General features: G+C 47.2%; 1 protein-coding gene across 1 annotated transcript in view; it reads left to right on the forward strand.

Annotated features, from left to right (window-relative positions):
* abraxas1 (abraxas 1, BRCA1 A complex subunit) overlaps nucleotides 1-18,905 on the forward strand; it is a 21,370-nt gene continuing 2,465 nt past the window's right edge. The window contains exons 1-3 of the mRNA XM_058056155.1: nucleotides 1-148; nucleotides 17,905-18,044; nucleotides 18,293-18,383. Coding sequence (XP_057912138.1) covers nucleotides 17,964-18,044; nucleotides 18,293-18,383 — 172 coding nt within the window. The 5' untranslated portion in view covers nucleotides 1-148; nucleotides 17,905-17,963. The remainder of the gene's footprint in view (nucleotides 149-17,904; nucleotides 18,045-18,292; nucleotides 18,384-18,905) is intronic.

Consider the following 18,905-nt stretch of genomic DNA (forward strand, 5'->3'; position numbering starts at 1 on the left):
CAGCTAATTGTCCAACTTTAGTGGACGGTCAGTGAACGCAGCACACCGAAGAGATAGACATAGATTGCTGTACTATCCCGGATTCGGAGCCTTTCTCTTTCACCTCAGGTTTGCCCCCAGGTGCTGGTACCATGTCGGATGCAGAAAGGTAAGATTTGATCTACTTATTGAGCGCCAACGAGTACATTTGCGGCACACAACCTCCAGTTAGTTCATGCTAGCGGTGGATGATAGCGGCTGTGGATTCACGTGGTGCTTTCCCTCTTCCTTTGACACGCTACGTGACACAAACGATGAATAAGGCGGTCCGTCGGCGCTGCAAACGTTATCTTCCGTCATGCTGGGCGACGTGACGTTTACGTGGCGGCCGGAAGTCTCACGTTGTTTCAGCGACAGACTGGTCTCGCGATACCCACCACACGTCGCCACAGTCCGGTCATCCTGATGTGCGATATCTCCGATTTCGTTTCCGATCCGATACCGGGTCAAATTCAGACTGGTATCAGCGATACAGTGTGGTAAATGTTAGTATATAGCATAAAGATACCAGAAGTGGCATGCACGTGCACGGAGGTCTTTGATTGGAAAGCCTGAAGCGTTTTGAACGTATGAACATGTGATCAGCGTATGAACATAGGAGCATACGTGTATGTGGAATAGCAATAAGAATAGGAACATACCAATACGAATAGGAACATACGTGTATGTGGAATAGCAATATGAATAGGAACATACGTGTCCTGCTGGAGGACATGCTAACACCTGACTGTAGGACATGATGACATAGTGTTAAGTATCACGGTACATAGGGTAGACTGTATGTGGCGTGGCGTGTATAGGTACTGCATATTAGAAGTAGAGGAAGAAGGATATCGCTAGCAGCAGTGTGTCTGGGAGGCCAGTCTCTTCCTTTATCACCACTTCCTGTTCTATGGCCATCATCACCACCTTTTGATTGACAGTATCTGTCGCTTTCATCCTTCAGTTGATGATGTCATCGCTGGTCAGGTGACTTGGATGACCTTTGACCCCCCGGTGCTTTTATTGGAGGGGTGAAAGGTGGTGTGGCATTATGGGATGGACACTAGCTAGCGGGCTAACGAGGTTAAGAAGGCTAAAAGCTTCTCAATGCTTCATTTGGCCAATGAAAGTCATGAGCAGCATTGATCCATGTAGAACCATGCTAGCCGCAGCAAACATTAGCATCCTCATCCATTTACTGGTTGCCATGGCAACACCACCCCTCCCATCTCCATACATACTGCAACTTTACTTGCACAAATATACAGTAGCTCCTACCTATGCACTCCAAATACTAGCATTCCGATACTTTGTGGAAAAACTACCATCGCCCTGCACCATGTCCCCCATGACTTCTCAGCAACCCCCACCCCCTCCCCCCACGTGCCGCTCAAGTTCATGACAAATCAGGAAAAGCAGCACTTTGTCAAGAAAACAGGCAGGACTTGTCCTCGGAACGCAGGACCTTTGGTCCCCCTATTTAAACAGCCAGCTAGTCCTCACTCTCACAGTTAGTCACAAACATCACCAGGCTAGCTGCTAGCTTCTCCCAGATAGTCACAAACATCACCAGACTAGCTGTTAGCATTAATCAGTTAGTCACAAACATCACCAGACTAGCTGTTAGCATCCCCCAGTTAGTCACCTTCATCACCAGTCTAGCTGTTAGCATCCCCCAACTAGTCACCTTTATCACCAGGCTAGCTGTTAGCATCCCTCAGTTAGTCACCTTCATCACCAGGCTAGCTGTTAGCATCCCTCAGTTAGTCACCTTCATCACCAGACTGTTACCATCCCCCAACTAGTCACAAACATCACCAGGCTAGCTGTTAGCATTCCCCAGTTAGTCACCTTCATCACCAGGCTAGCTGTTAGCATCCCCCAGTTAGTCACCTTCATCACCAGTCTAGCTGTTAGCATCCCCCAACTAGTCACCTTTATCACCAGGCTAGCTGTTAGCATCCCTCAGTTAGTCACCGTCATCACCAGACTGTTACCATCCCCCAACTAGTCACCTTCATCACCAGGCTAGCTGTTAGCATTCCCCAGTTAGTCACAAACATCACCAGGCTAGCTATTAGCATCACCCAGTCAGTCACAAACATCACCAGGCTAGCTGTTAGCATTCCCCAGTTAGTCACCTTCATCACCAGGCTAGCTGTTAGCATCCCCCAACTAGTAACCTTTATCACCAGGCTAGCTGTTAGCATCCCCCAGTTTGTCACCTTCATCACCAGGTTAAAATAATCTGTGTTAGTTGGTAACAGCTAGCATCTTGGGCTAAGTGCAGTGTTACTTACGCCACAGTAGGGAAAGTAGCTATTGGCTGTCCTAAAAGCTGCTAATTGATGTCATCATAATGTTCTGCGTGTATACGATGCGTTGAGAGGCCGTATAGTCAACCATCCTGGCCTTGTCCTAGCATTTCAGATCAACATTGGCAATGGAAGACAAGTTGAAGCCCCGCCTCTTGCATGTGTGTGCACGATGTTGAAGGAAGAAGATGATGCAGAAGCAGGAAGTGACGTGAGGAAGGTTTCTGGTTTTCATTTGTGGCTAAGTTGGTAGGGCTAGCTAATGGCTAGCTAGAGGAATGAGTGCAGGGGCGTGTCAACAAGTAGTGGTTGACTCAGCTGACTGACATCCTGTCTGTCACTCATGTCAGCTCGCCCGGGGGTGTGGCCTCTGGGACTTGGAAGGAGGTGTCACCATGACTCGGCGTTTCCACGGCTACCAAAGGAGCAGGACAGTTGTGCATGGGGGCTGTTGGGCGGGGTGGGGGGGGTCTCTTGGGTATGTGTGGGGGCAGAGTGAGGCGAGTAAAAGGGGGGGTCAGAGGTCAGAGCGTGCATGTGTGTGGGGGGCAATGAATAAATAATGGTGTGTTTGAATAGTGGCGGGAGGGGCGGGGCTGGCTGTTAGTGGGCGGAGCTGGCAGCTGTGTGCACAAAAGAAGGCGCACAGATGGCAGTGGAGTTAAAGGAAGCAAACGAGTTAAGCGGCACCCGTGGCCTCTGACAGGTGGCCATGACGGGGGCGTGGCCTGTGACAAAGACAGAGGAGGCGGCTAATTGAAGGCTAATTGAAGCTAATTGTTGTTTCATTCAGCATCAATCAGCCAGCTAGCTAGTTTGCTGCTTAGCTTGTTAGCGTCCTTCTCCTGCGCGCCTCTTAGCATTACAGGACACTTATGCTAATGACCCCCCCCCCCCTAACGTGGACAATCGCATTTGTGCTGAAGGTTGAAACGGATGAACTAGTGCTAGCCGCCTGTTAGCAACGTGCTTTTAAGTCAATTAGCTTTGCCAATGCCATCGTCCTCCGCTAACCACGCTCATGGATCTTTGATTAGCCACCGCAATTGGATTGGTACGATGGAATTATGCTCCTTTGCTTCCGTCACAAGGTCGTCTCAAAGTCAACCAACTTTTCTCTCTCAGGAACTTTCTGATATACCTCATTTTATATCATTGTATATACATGTATACATTATATGTGTATACATGTATATGCATTGTACAATGTATATACATATATATTGTATACATTGTACATACATGATCCCAGTGAAGAATGATTTGGGGTCCTTTAAGAATCCAGTGGGTCCAGAGTGAAAGTGCAGTCCACGTCCCCCAGCGCCTTGATGAAAGGACTTTGGAGCATCGGACCACTGGACCCCATTGGTCCAACCTCAGCAGTTGCGGGACACTAGACCAGTACGACCCCCTCCAAGGGTAATGGAGGGTACATGGTTTGCCCACCCAGTCCAAATGTACTTTGTGGACTTGGAAAAGGCATTGGACTGTGTCCCTCATGGTGACCTGTGGGGGGTGCTCTGGGCACTGCCCACAGTAAGTCCAGCCTATTTCCGTTGGCCTCCGCCAAGGTTCCCTTTGTCACCCTTTCTGTTCCTCACTTTCTGGACATAGCCAAGGTGTCAAGGGAGTCCGGTTTCTCTGCTGTTTGCGGACGATGCGGTCTTGATGGCCTATGGGATGAGACTCAGCACGTCCAAATCAGAGGCCACGGTTCTCAGTGGGAAATGGGTGGAGTGCCCCCTCCGGGTTGGGAATGATGTCCTGTCCCAGGTGGAGGAGTTCAAGTACGTATATTGGAGTCTTGTTCGCAAGGGAAGGTGCAGTTATGTGGTCGCTGTACCGGACCGTCGTGGTGAAAAGACGGTCAATCCCCCCCCCCCCCCCCCCCCCTCACCTATGGTCATGAGCTTTGGATCGGAGATGACCCAAAGAAAGGAGATGAAGAAGGAGATGACATCCGGGAGGGGCTCAGAGTAGAGCAGTTGCTCCTTCACATGGAGAGGAGCCTGTTGAGGTGGCTTGGGCATCTAGTCTGAATGCCTCCCGGACGCCTTTCCGGACATTCCGGACATGCCCAGCCGGGAGAAGGCCCCGGGGCAGACCCAGGACACGCTGGAGGGATGATGTCTCACAGCTGGCCTGGGTACCCCTTGGTGTCCTCCTGGTGGAGATGGAGGAGGTGGCCGGGGACCCAGACCTGGATAAGCAGAGGCAAATGGATGGAGATCTGTTTCACTCGCTCTGTATATACCCCATTCTATATACCCCATTCTATATACCTCATTTTATATACCTCATTCTATATACCATATTCTATATATCTCATTCTATATACCATATTCTATATACCTCATATAGTGTACTCTATATACCCCATTAGTGTACAGGTTATGTTGTGTGTGTATACATATACTGTATGTTATATGTATGTTACAGTGTTCATGTCATATGTGTATATGTTATGGATATGTTGTAGTGTAGATGACATGATGCCATACCTGTGGTGTTATAGATATTAATGTATAGATGTTACAGAGTATGCCATGTTATGCAAGTGACGTATATGTACTACAGTATATGTACGATACATACTGCATACATACATACAGTATGTTGTGTAGGTGAGGAAAGACGAAGAAGGTGTAAACTGGTGCTAAAAGAGCAATCAGGAGGGGAGGGGGTCGCGTCGCCAGGGAGACGCCCCCCTCCCAGGGGTCATGCGAGCCACAGATGGGTGGTCGCACGTCTGCTGCGGTGCACGCCCTCCAATTTGTGAGCCATCTTTTCATTAGCGAGCACGCCGCTCACTTGATTAAAGATCAGCCGCCATGACTGTCGCGACACGCCGTCACGTGACCCGCGTTATTAATGGCCGCACTCTCTCCACGAGTCCTCCTGTCGCTCGCCTGTCACCGTGACGACCGTGCCGCACGGCGGAGGCGGGCCCGGCCATCCGTCACTGTCAGCACCCTCCCGGTGATGAATGGAGCATGCTCGTCAGTCACGTGACCGCGGGAAGAAGAAGTTAGCTTAGCATAGCATAGCATCGTTGCTGCCACTCATGAATATGCAAACGACGCATCTGCCACCCGCAATCCGCCGCCACGTGCGCTCATCAGGTGCTGTTGCACGAGCGCAATGGGCCGTGCACGCACACGCCTCCGACACCGCCATCTGTTGTCTGTGCATCGGGAATCATCCTTTCATTCCTTCATTCATCCTTTCATCCTTATATTCATCCTGTCACCCTTATATTCATCCTTTCATTCCTTTAATCATCCATTCATCCTTATAGTATTCATCCTTATATTCCTCCCTTCATTCATCCTTTCATCCTTATATTCATCCTTTCATTTCTTTAATCATCCATTCATCCTTATATTTATCCTTTCGTTCCTTTAATCATCCTTTCATCGTTATAGTATTCATCCTTTCATCCTTATATTCATCCCTTCATTCATCCTTTCATCCTTATATTCATCCCTTCATTCATCCTTTCATCCTTATATTCATCCTTTCATTTCTTTAATCATCCTTTCATCCTTATATTCATCATTTCATTCCTTTAATCATCTTTCATCCTTATATTCATCCTTTCGTTCTTTTAATCATCCTTGTACTCATCCTTTCGTTCCTTTAATCATCTTTTCATCCTTATACTCATCCTTATCTTCCTCCTTTCATTCCTTCATTCATCTTTTCATTCCTTCATTCATCTTTTCATCCTTATATTCATCCTTTCATTCCTTTAATCATCCTTTCATTCATCCTTTCATCCTTATATTCATCCTTTCGTTCCTTTAATCATCCATTCATCCTTATAGTATTCATCCTTATATTCATCCCTTCCAGGGCTCGACAATAACGATGTACCGATGGCCCGGGGCAAGTTAAAACAAAATTCGGGCAAGTAAATCCAATCAGTGATATTCCCGTCGGGCAAGTGTACTTTGGAATGCCATACTGCCAAGAGTTTTTTTAAAGCGGTTCTTGTTGGGTGTTGGTAAAACACGGACTGAGTAATTCCGGTGGTAATTTGCAAAGCAATCCTTGCAAATCTTGAAATGGACCAATCAGAATCGTCTATTTAGACCGCGGTCCGTAATCCACAGTCCGCGTTTTACCCACACCCGTTCTTGTTCGCGATCAACCAATCAGCGATCGTTTGACTACGAAAACATCCATCATGGCGGCGCTGCCAACATCGTCTAATTCTGAAGGAAACAGCAAAAAGTGATGAAGCAGTGCCTCCTAAACAAGTATTTTATTAGCGGCAGCAAATCAAATGATGGCACAGGTGAGTGAATCACATTGCTGTGACAATTTGAAGTGGTCACAATGAAACACCACCCATTAGATCCAATACCAAGTGCTGATTTTGCACAAGCTACAAAATCTAGCGCTTCCATTTCTCTGTGGATTTTTCTCACCTTTGCTTCACAAATTATTGTTTGACCATTGAGCTTTTCTGGATTAAAAACACTTTACTAGTACACAAATGTGTCTATTCAATAATGTTTCATTGTGGTGCACAACTTATAAATAGCACTGCTTACTACGACTACCATGTGTAAAGTATTATTTATTTCATTATTTTATTTATTTGAGATTCTCATGTGATGCCACAAAAAATTACATGATATCATTATGGCAGTCTTTTCATTTTACATGGGGCAAGTTCGGGCAAGTAGTTCTCACCTTAAGGATTCCCTATGGGCAAGTCATTTTTGTTTTTAACGTAGAGCCCTGCCTTCATTCATCTATTCATCCCTTCATTCATCCTTTCATCCTTATATTCATCCTTTCGTTCCTTTAATCATCCTTTCATTGTTATAGTATTCATCCTTATATTCATCTCTTCATTCATCCTTTCATCCTTATATTCATCTCTTCATTCATCCTTTCATCCTTATATTCATCCTTTCATTCATCCTTTCATCCTTATATTCATCCTTTCATTTCTTTAATCATCCTTTCATCCTTATATTCATCATTTCTTTCCTTTAATCATCTTTTCATCCTTATACTCATCCTTATCTTCCTCCTTTCATTCCTTCATTCATCCTGTCATCCTTATATTCATTCTTTCATTCCTTCATTCATCTTTTCATCCTTATCTTCCTCCTTTCATTCCTTCATTCATCCTTTCATCCTTATATTCATCCTTTCATTCCTTCATTCATCTTTTCATCCTTATATTCATCCTGTCATCCTTATATTCATCCTTTCATTCCTTCATTCATCCTTTCATCCTTATCTTCTTCCTTCAATCATCCTTTCATTCTTACATTCATCCATTCATCCTTTGATCACTGATGGTATCATATAGAATGGTATCATATAGGATGGTATCATATAGGATGGTTGTAATGGAGTGAAAGTGATGGATGGTGGTCACACAGATGATGATCCATACACACTCAGGCAAGGACACAAAGGAAAGGAAAGGAAAGGGACGGGACGGGCCAGGACGGGAAAGGACGGGAAAGGAAAGGACGGAACAGGAAGGGCCAGGACGGCAAAGGAGGGGAAAGACAGGACAGTCCAGCTGACTGTGTGTGCCAAAGGAGTAATAAGAATAATAACCATTTCATAGTACCAACAACAATAATTGACTGTGTGATTCATGTGATAGTATTCATCATCATCGTCATCGCGTGCCTTGAATGAAACGTCAATTATTCATCACACACCACGACCTCTGACCTGTGTCCAACAAGAGCTGTTCCATCCCATAATAAGAGTAAAAGCCAGCACACAGGGTGGAGGAGGGGCTGAGCAGGGAGAGGCGGGGCCCACCTGGACTCATCACATCTGCTAGTTACCTGATGCTATCAATGCTAGCAACATGCTGCATGCATACATACCCACGTACCTGATACATATATCCATATTCATACAGTAGAAATGGAAATACACATAGACTCATGGGGAGCATGAGAGCAGCTTTGTTTCTTTGGGTTTGTGTTTATTTCAGCGTACTGGGACGCATGTCATGAAGTTTGGGATGGTTCCAAACCCTCAGTTTGACTTCATTATTTGGGCGTGGCCGTAGGCCAGGTAAACTCTCCGCCCACCCCCAAGCTCTGCTCCTCTCTTTACTTGCTAGCAAAGCCCCATTTGTTTCCAATTCCTGAAGACGCCGCCATCATCAAGTGGTTGGACTTCCTGATTCCCTAGCAGCTAAAGAAATGCATTTTCATCTGTCAAGGCCATTTTACACAGGACTTTTTTTTTAAATCAATTTCTATACCGTCTATCAACTATAAAGTTGGGTTGCGTTGGTAGTATGTAGTCTATGTGTATAGTGTATAGTATGTAGTGTATATGTATAGTCTATGTGTATAGTATGTAGTGTATATGTGTAGCGTATGTGTATAGTATGTAGTCTATGTGTATAGTTTATAGTATATAGTGTATGTAGAGTATATGTTGGGTGTGTTGTGAGTTGAGTAAGAGAGGTTGTGTGTGTGTGTGATGAATGTATCAGATAGAAGAAGAAGAGCAGAGTAATTGTAAAGGAAGTCATATGCATAAAATTAATTAGACGCAGGCGTCAGGCTCATAAATCAGGCCCAGATTGGGGCGGGAAGCTTTGGGGGTGCGTGGCGGTCCCGCTGGGGTTGAAGGAAAAGCGCTGGAGATTCCCGCCTTTCTTCCCAATCAGGAAAGTCATCAGTCACAGTGGAAACAGGAAATGAACTCCCACAATCCTTTGCAGCCTGACTTCCTGTAAACGCTCTTATTTTGGTAGGCAAGGCTTCCTGGCTGGTGCACGTATGTTAATGAGGTGTGACATCAGGCTACACAAGCGGTGTGGGAACGCTTTGTTACTTCCTGCTGGGAAGGCCGCTGACCTCCTGACCCCGCTAAGAGTGACATCAGCAGATGACACGCCCCCCCCACAGCGTGTCACTTCCTGTCTGAGACTTTGCAAACATCCGAGCCAGCCGACGTGCATGCTGATGCTGGGGGGGGGCGTTTGATGTGGGAGGTCCCGCCCCCTGCCGCTCTCCGCTGACATGAGGCATGTCATCAAAGCCCTCAACATTCTTCAAAACACGCACGCTGTTGACATCAAAAACATGACGGACAGGACTTTGATTTTGAAAGTACACTTCCTGCTCCAGTGGGAGGAGACGAGTGTCCACAAACAAGTAGCATGTTAGCAAGGTGTTAAATGCTAAAAGCCGATGGCCCCTCCCCTTGCCGTGTTCACTGTTTCCTTCCTTTTAAGCCGTCAGCGGCCCCCCGGGGACGCATGAGTGAGATGGATGTGTCCCCCCCAGCAGGTAATGTACTGAAGGACGGCGGCCATCGTCGTTACGAGAGGCGGAGCAATTAGAGAACATTTGAGTGACACCAGGTCACATGTTTATGATGTCATCGCGCCACGGGGGGCCGTTACTGCCGAGAAGGAGGCGGTTGATGGCGACACGTTGTCTTCTTTCTGTTTTGATGGCGGTCCTCTCATTGGCCGTCTCGGAAGAACACAGAGAACCTCCACAAGTTCCCCTCACAAACCTCCAGCATCCATGCAGTACGCCATCATCAACATATATAAGTAAGCACATGTACGCCATCAGCAACATATATATGTAAGCACCAGTACGCCATCAGCCACATATATATGTAAACACCAGTACGCCATCAGCAACATTTATATGTAAGCACCTGTACGCCATCAGCAACATATATATGTAAGCACCAGTACGCCATCAGCAACACATATATATAAGCACCACTACGCCATCAGCAACATATATATATAAGCACCAGTACGCATCATCAACATATATATGTAAGCACCAGTACGCCATCATCAACATGTATATGTAAGCACCAGTAAGCCATCATCAACATGTATTTGTAAGCACCAGTACGCCATCAGCAACATATATATGTAAGCACAGTACACTATCAACATATATGTATATGTAAGCACCAGTACACCATCATCAACCTATGTATGTAAGCACCAGTACGCCATCATCAACATATATGTATATATGTAAGCACCAGTACGCCATCATCAACCTATATATGTAAGCACCAGTACGCCATCATCAACATATATATGTAAGCACCAGTACGCCATCATCAACATATATATATATATATGTAACAGTGGACAAGTGGTTACCACGCAGGCCTCACAGCCAGGAGACCCAAGTTCAATTCCACCCTCGGCCAGCTCTGTGTGGAGTGTGCATGTTCTCCCCATGCGTTTGTGGCTTTTCTCCGGGTACTTCCTGTCTCCGTTCCAAAAACATGTTAGCTTCATTGGTCACTCCAAATTGTCCATAGGTATGAATGTGAGTGTGAATGGTTGTTTGTCTATATGTGCCCTGTGATTGGCTGGCCACCATTCCAGGGTGGACCCCGCCTCTCGCCTGAAGACACCTGGCATAGGCTCCAGCACCCCCGCGACCCTTGTGAGGATAAGCTGTAGAAAATGAATGAATGAATGAATGCCATGAGTGGGCGTGTCTTTTTGATGGATTCATGTTTTATTTTCATTCATACACACAGTGATCACATGCTAATGCTAACGCTAAGTCTAGTGACTTGTTGGGTCACGTGACTCTTTATCACAGTGTTGACCCGACGAGACAAGGAGCCGTTGACAAGCTGACTTTAGGTTGTTGATCACCCCAATGGCCGCCGAGCCATGCACACACCACTTCCTGTCCCTCACTGTCACTTCCTGTCCTTTCCTGTCCCTTCTTGTCACTTCCTGTGCCTTACTGTCCCTTCTCGTCACTTTCTGTCCCTTCTTGTCCCTTCTCGTCACTTTCTGTCCCTTCTTGTCCCTTCTTGTCACTTCCTGTCCCTTCTTGTCACTTCCTGTCCCTTCTTGTCCCTTCTTGTCACTTCCTGTCCCTTTCTGTCACTTCTTGTCCCGTCTTGTCCCTTCCTGTCCCTTCCAGCACTAGGACCACAGGCCAAGTTGACACAGTCCACAGGCTAGCACGTCAAGGCGTAGGACATCCAGGGATGACAAGCAGAAAGGACGTGAGGCTGATGCTAGGATAGCGTTAGCATGTGCTAGCGTGTGATGAAGGGGACACTGAGGCGTCCATACACGACAATAAGGAGGACAATAAAGATGGCCATAAAGATCGTCTTCTAATTAGCCACAGCGTCCTTTGTGGTCGAGGGGGCGTGGCCCGCTCTGCCGGCCCGAGATAAACCTGTTAGCCATTAGCTGCTGAGCGCCATGGCGACGCGCCACGCCGCCATGGCGACCACATGTCAACATGCCTCATTGTGCTTTTCACAATAAAAGATGAAAAGGGCATCCTGCCGAGGGCGCTGTTGACTCTGCTCACGCTCCACCTCCTTCCCGCCTCGCCGCTCGCCGCCTGACGTCAGACCGCCGCAAGACGTTTATTTTCCCGAGGCACCACCGCTTTCATGTGTGTGTGTGCGCGCGCTGGAACGCACGTGTGTGCGCACGTCAGCTGTGAAGACCAAAGCCGACATGAACATGAAAATAAACATTCTGCCCTACAGCATTGACAGTCACATGACCAGAACCTGGCCCTCACATGTTAGCCGCCAGCCGCTAATGCTAGCACGCATGCACACACGTGTGTGTGTGTCACTATGACAACAGCTGCACTGTCTCTTTAAGAAGACGCTCCAGTCAGCAGGTCAAAGTTCAGCAGGTCGTCATCAAGCGCTACTTAGTTTAATGGGGGGGTTTAATGTCCTCTTATGGAAATCTTTCATCTTTAATACGCGGATTAACGTTAACGACGACTTTCAGCAGCTCCATTTTTATTGGACGTGTCTCAGCGGGGCCGTGTCGGCGGCCATGATGGCGGCCGTAATGAACGCGCCGTCTCTATTTCAACCTTGAAGGGCCGGGCAGAGTGCCACTAATGAAGACGTATGAAGCCTTAATGCAACGCCGCTGCCTTTCTTGGCTACTAGCTTAAAAGCTAATCAATCTTCTCCTTCATCAACTCAACAAATGTCAACAACTTTACTCTTCAACTCGGCCGCAAGGACACGCCATGCTAACACAACACTAGCAGCATGCTAGCACCATGCTAACACAACCGTGCTGGCACCACCATGCTGGCAACATGCTAGCACAACCATGCTAGCATAACCATGCTAGTACCCCGCTAACACCAAAGAAGCGACATCTAGCACCACGCTACATCACTAGCATCATGCTAACAATCATAGTGCAATGCAAACACAACATTGGCACAGTACTAAGCACAATGCTAGAATGACGCTAACAGAACATTGGCACAATGCTACGTGATGCTATGATAGCATTAGCGCAATGATAACAATGCTAGCAAAACACAGCGACATTAGCATAATGCTCGCATGATGCTACATGACGCTAATGGAACATTGGCACAATGCTACGTGATTCTATGATAGCATTAGCGCAATGATAACAATGCTAGCAAAACACAGCAACATTAGCATAATGCTCGCATGATGCTACATGATGCTAATACAATATTAGCCCAATGTTGCCATGCAAAGCTAGCATGCCTTGCCATGTGAAAGCATGGCCATGAAGGTGTCACGGTAGCGATGAGTCAGCACGGCTGCGTGAACGCGAGCTCAGCAGGTCGTGGAGTGTGGCGGCGGCGTGCTAGCACTAATTGAAGCCATTAAGCGTAGCTTTAATTGCCCCCATAAAGATGTTACTATGCAGCGCACGGTTTTTCTTCTCATCACACGACCATTCACACACGCCGCTACACGCTAGCGACGCGCTGGTTGTGGGCGGGAAGGGTCACGTGACCTGCCACACGTGGAGCTGGGACGGAGGACAGAGCGCGTGTCTTTGGCGAGCAATAAGACAGGTGGCGAGCAGAGGCGGTCTTAATAGGAGCTGTCCATCAACGTCAGCACCGCCGCCGCCGCCATGAAGAGGCCGGCGTAATAAACACGAGGGGGAGATAACGGCCGCCGCCTTCACCGCTTCCTGTCGGAGCAGCTGTTTGTCGTCCTCGTTTGTAACTCTCGCTAACGAGACGGCTGCTGGCGTTTATCGCCTTCCATCTGCACGCCGTTGGAGGCGTCCCAAGACAGGAAGTGTCATGGCCGACAACACGCTAATGAAAGCAAGAGCAAGTCACGCCATCGATCAATCAATCAATCCCAAAGCACTTAGCTAGCGCTCTAATTCCATTAGCTGTTAGCTCACAGCCCCTGGGAGACGCCCACTTCTGGGAAGCTCGGCGCCGACGGCCGTTCCTGATTGGCTCCTTGTTGGCTTGGTTCATGTCAACTTTCACCTCTGGCGACCTTGCCCCTCCATGCTAACATGCTAGCGTGGCTAACACTAGCCGTGCCGCCAATCAATCGGTGCCTCATACCTGAGACTTCTATTGTGGCGAGGCAGTGACTGAAAGCGGTGAAAGTGTGTGTGTTGGGGGTGTGCAGGGGGGGGGCGTGATGGGATGACCTGAAGGCGATCCCGGGGGGCAACATGGCAGACGGCTGATGCTAAACTATTACCATGGTGAAAAAAAAGCAATAAGGTCATAAAAATTGCATCACTGCGGCCGCCCAGTAAATCCGAGGCGTTTTGTGGAGCCGAGGGGGGGGGGGGGCGCCGGCCAGGAGGAGAAATACGGGAGCCAGAAACGACTTTGAAGAGCTCATCATCTTCAATCTATTTTTCCTGCAGCGGCCGCATGCCGCCGCATAGCCGCACTTCATTACGGCTGCCGGCCGGAGCCCAGGACGCCCCCCGGCCCCACTCAGGCCCCCGGGGGCCCGGGGCCGCTTAATACCTCATCAGAGGCTTCATTGAGCGTCTTAAGTCTCCCCATCGATCGCGGCCCCCTCCAAATGAAAAGGACCGTGTCGTGTCATCTAGCCGCTAATGCGCCTCGTCCCCAAGCTTTGTCTTTCCTCGACCCCGCCCCCAGCCCCCGCCACACTTAGCCACACGCTAACGTTGCCTTTACTTTACACTCAGACACTTGTTAGCACACACACCTGGGGGGGGGGGGGGGCAATGAAATGTTCCCATCTGCAGCAAATTCAATTACACACACACATAGAAATAGATGTGCTAGTGTAAAGTGATGGTGTTCCAGATGTTCCTTTGTAAATGACTGCTTGTTGGGATCAGCCATTCATTCATTTTGCATTCATTTTCTACGTGGGGGTGCTGGAGCCTATCCCAGCTGTCTTGGAGCGAGAGGCACGGCCCACCCTGGACTGGTGGCCAGCCAATCAGGGCACATATAGACAAACAACCATTCCCACCCACATTCATACCTATGGCTATTATAGAAATACCTTACTGTATTCCTAACATCAAAAGTCTGAAGCAGTCAGTACCTCACCAGCCATCACATGCTAAGCTAATGTAGTTGTTGATGTAAAGAGGATGCTAAGCTAAAGTAGTTGTTGATGTAAAGAGGATGTGAAGCTAGAGTAGTTGTTGATGTAAAGAGGATGTGAAGCTAATGTAGTGGTTGATGTAAAGAGGATGCTAAGCTAATGTAATGGTTGATGTAAAGAGGATGCTAAGCTAATGTAGTGGTTGTTGTAAAAAGGGTGCTAAGCTAAAGTAGTTGTTGATGTAAAGAGGATGCTAAGCTAATGTAGCGGTTGATATAAAGAGGATGCTAAGCTAAAGTAGATGTTGATGTAAAGAGGATGCTAAGCTAAAGTAGTGGTTGATGTAAAGAGGATGCTAAGCTAAAGTCGTTGCGATGTAAAGAGGATGCTAAGCTAATGTAGTTGTTGATGCAAAGATGATGCTAAGCTAATGTAGTTGCGATGTAAAGAGGATGCTAAGCTAATGTAGTTGTTGATGCAAAGAGGATGCTAAGCTAATGTAGTGGTTGATGTAAAGAGGATGCTAAGCTAATGTAGTTGTTGATGTAAAGAGGATGCTAAGCTCATGTAGTTGTTGATGTAAAGAGGATGCTAAGCTAATTTAGTTGTTGATGTAAAGAGGATGCTAAGCTAATGTAGTTATTGATGTAAAGAGGATGCTAAGCTAAAGTAGTGGTTGATGTAAAGAGGATGCTAAGCTAATGTAGTAGTTGTTGACCGTGTTGATGATGTCGCAGGTTGAAAGGTCAACACCGGGTGGGGGAGGGATGTATTGACAGATCGGGGCATGGCCGTAGCTAGCGTGCGATAGCATCTGTCACGGCGGCAGAGGGGAGCGATGTCAAGCGACAGATCTCGTCCACCAAGCGAGACAATTTCCGCCGGCGTGAGACAACATTTGTCCACTCGACGGGAGGCGGAAGCGTCGCCTCCGGGGGTGGCTGGCTTACCCGCCACACGCCCACCCTCCCTTTTTAATATTTGTTTGGAGCGGTGACTTCCTGTTTGCGTCGCGTCTCATTCATCATGTTGGCGAGGACGTGACGGTCGCCTGGGCAACATGCGTTTGCTATCAGCCATGCTAGCTAGCATGCCTGGGAGGCGGCGTGGAGATGGTTCACATCGTGCAGGAAGTGGCCGTAACTGGCGGGCCTGTCGGGCGCCGCCCCCTGACCCACCGGCGCCGTGGCGACATGATTGCTTTTGTTCTGTCAGGAATATTTAAAGTGTGTTCATAAAGGCAGAGGCGCGGGTCAGGGCCGCTGCAGACGGCGCGTGTGGGCCGGGTTAACAAAGCCTCGCCGCCGCCAACCTTCCCTAATGGAGGGGGGGTCACACGGGGCACCTTCAATTTCCACTCCCTGCACGGGAAAATGAAAACACGTCATTTGCACAAATCTGAATAATTCACTCAGCCGCACTGATGAAAATATGTTGGCCAGAATAAAGGACGCCCCCCCATTACATTAGCACCCCCCCGGGCCTGGGCGGTAATGACGGCTAATGATGATCCTCACGTGAGAGCGTCTTCCACGGCACTTCCTGCCAAACATTCAACTCGTCGCCAAGGAATTAACATCACTCTGCACCACCTGGGGGGGGGACCTACAGGGGACACACACAGCTTCTGTTTGGGGGGGGTCGGTGGGAGGGGGGGGCTCAGGCCGCCGCCCTCTATGCAAATCCAACAATCATGTTCCAGCAAGTCAAATGAATACTTTAACGTGTAGTAGAATCCCATTCAGCCGCATTAAAACATCATCCATCACGGGGGGTGGGGGGGCTACCGTGGGGTGGGGGGGGGGGGGGGGTCGGGGGCGTGCTGTGAAATGGAAAGTGATTGATTCTACACACCACAAAGTGAATGTTTCCTGCACTGACACGCCACACGCCTCAGCTCGCATCAAAGAACCGCCCGTCATGGAGGCAGCCACAAACTTCTTATTACTGCCTCATTACCGCCTATTACCGCCTTATTACCACCTTAGTACTGCCTAATTACTGCCTCATTACCACCTTATTACTGCCTCGGTACCGCCTTAATACTGCCTCATTACAGTAGTATCGTCTTATTACCGCTTTATTACCAACTTATTAACAACTCATTAACGCCTCATTAATGCCTCATTAACGCCTCATTAACGCCTCATTACCGTATTACCGTCTCATTATCGCCTTAGTACCACCTTAGTACCGCCTCATTACCACCTTAGTACTGCCTTAGTACTGTCTTATTACCATAGTACCACCTCATTACCGCCTGAGTACCACCTTAGTACTGCCTCATTACCATAGTACCGCCTCATTACCACCTTATTACTGCCTTATTACGGCACTTTTGACTTTATGTCATCATTAAATAATGACACTATTGACTATTTCATATAATGATACAATGAAATAATGATACTCTTATGTTTAATAATTTCATGCTTTAATAATTGTAGTATTAAGAAATAATGAGACAATTCTTGGCACCACAAATAATGGCACTATTGCATCTAGAATAATACTATTATTACTATTATATGTTATGTTGACATGTTATTCTTATATTATACAATTAGAATTATATTCCATAATTACATGTTTACATGTTAAATAATGACAATACTGGCTATTTCCCAGTGATACTGTGGAATAATGATATCAGTGAGTGGGTGTTGTATGGTATGGTATGGTATGGTGCGATACGGCACGGTACGGTACGGTACGGTGTGGGATATGTTTAACAAAGTTACATGAAGGAACAACACGTGGTTTCATGAGCATAAACAATAATGGTTCACTGTATGTGAAGATCTTATTGAGTGGCTACAATTATTACATCCCGGTATTGGCACACCATTAACTAACTACTGTTGTTATTATTATTGTTATGATGATTATTAATAAAACTACACACACACACACACACACACCGTGGTTTAGAAATCATGTGACTCGTGTGTCTTGTATTGTGGTGTCCCCTGCAGGCTGACAGGAGTAAGCGCGTCCCAATAGCAACGAAACCAATTCATAATGTTATAATGTTTACTAATAATGTTGTTAACAGGGTTATGAATAAATATAGTCATAGCAAAACATAGTCGCTATTGTAACCGCTTGTGAATGCACTGGACTCGCTTGCTAGCAAGCCAGCTAAGATTAGCTAAGGGAAGCAAGCCGGTCTGCGCAGATGCTGCGCAGCAACAACAAGACAGAAATCAAATGGGTCCTTATTTTGCAGGCTGCGTTGATGTTGCGCGTGCGTGAAGCTCCCCAACGATTCTTCTGCCTTCAAACATCATGGCGGAACCTACCGTCAGGATATCTGGATTTCTTCTTACGTCTTTAATGTTTCAGCATCTCAACAAAGACACCGACGTGGTGAGAACAAATGACTTTTTACTTCCTTCCCGACTAGTTAGCATCACAGCGGCTGCTAATGCTACAAAATGGAGAGCATACAAACGTATTCAAGAGTCAAATTGCATGTTGAGTACAATACACTTGTGCCATGTACTGTGTGATGCCGGAGCATGGATGAGTCCATGCGTGCTAGGAGGAGCTGGTTCGTGGTAGGGAAGGCCACCTCCATGGAGCTTTGCTGACAGAGATGTTCGGTATGTTTGTAGGAAGGTCTGATCCTCGGGGAGACGCATGTTGAAGAACATGTGACCATCAGTGACGTACGAGATGACCACGTTGACCTGTGCCACACATACAGTAACCTCCATCTTTTACTCTCTCCCTGTACCTCACTACTCATCCTCTTCTTCTCCCCAAACATTCTATAGATGTGTATATATATATATGTACTGTACAACTGTAGTACTAGTACTAGTCTATAGTGTAAACACTTCATACGTCACTCCCTGACCGGATGTCAGACATGGATAGATGAATCCATATGTACTCTATTAGTCCCAACATAATCAGTACTGCCCTATGTAGTATTTCCCACTAGGGGGCACTGATGTCATCACTGATGAATGGTCCACACGTCTTCCCATTCCTCCTGCTTGTATTCCCACTTTCCCCTTCTTCCCCACTCCGTTTGGAACACTCACCTCCCTTTCACATCAATACTAGTTAGCTCGCTCGCATGCTAGCATATTTTCTAATCATGTTAAAAAGTGTATTTAGAAGGTGGTAAGCAGGTTTCCTATGTCTTAATTTCTCTTATGTCTACTGTATTGGGTAATACAAGTGTATAGGTGACTATAGGGCTGTTATTTCATCTTTACT

Source organism: Doryrhamphus excisus, chromosome 19 (assembly GCF_030265055.1).
Source record: "Doryrhamphus excisus isolate RoL2022-K1 chromosome 19, RoL_Dexc_1.0, whole genome shotgun sequence".
In the NCBI taxonomy this organism is placed as follows: Eukaryota; Metazoa; Chordata; class Actinopteri; order Syngnathiformes; family Syngnathidae; genus Doryrhamphus; species Doryrhamphus excisus.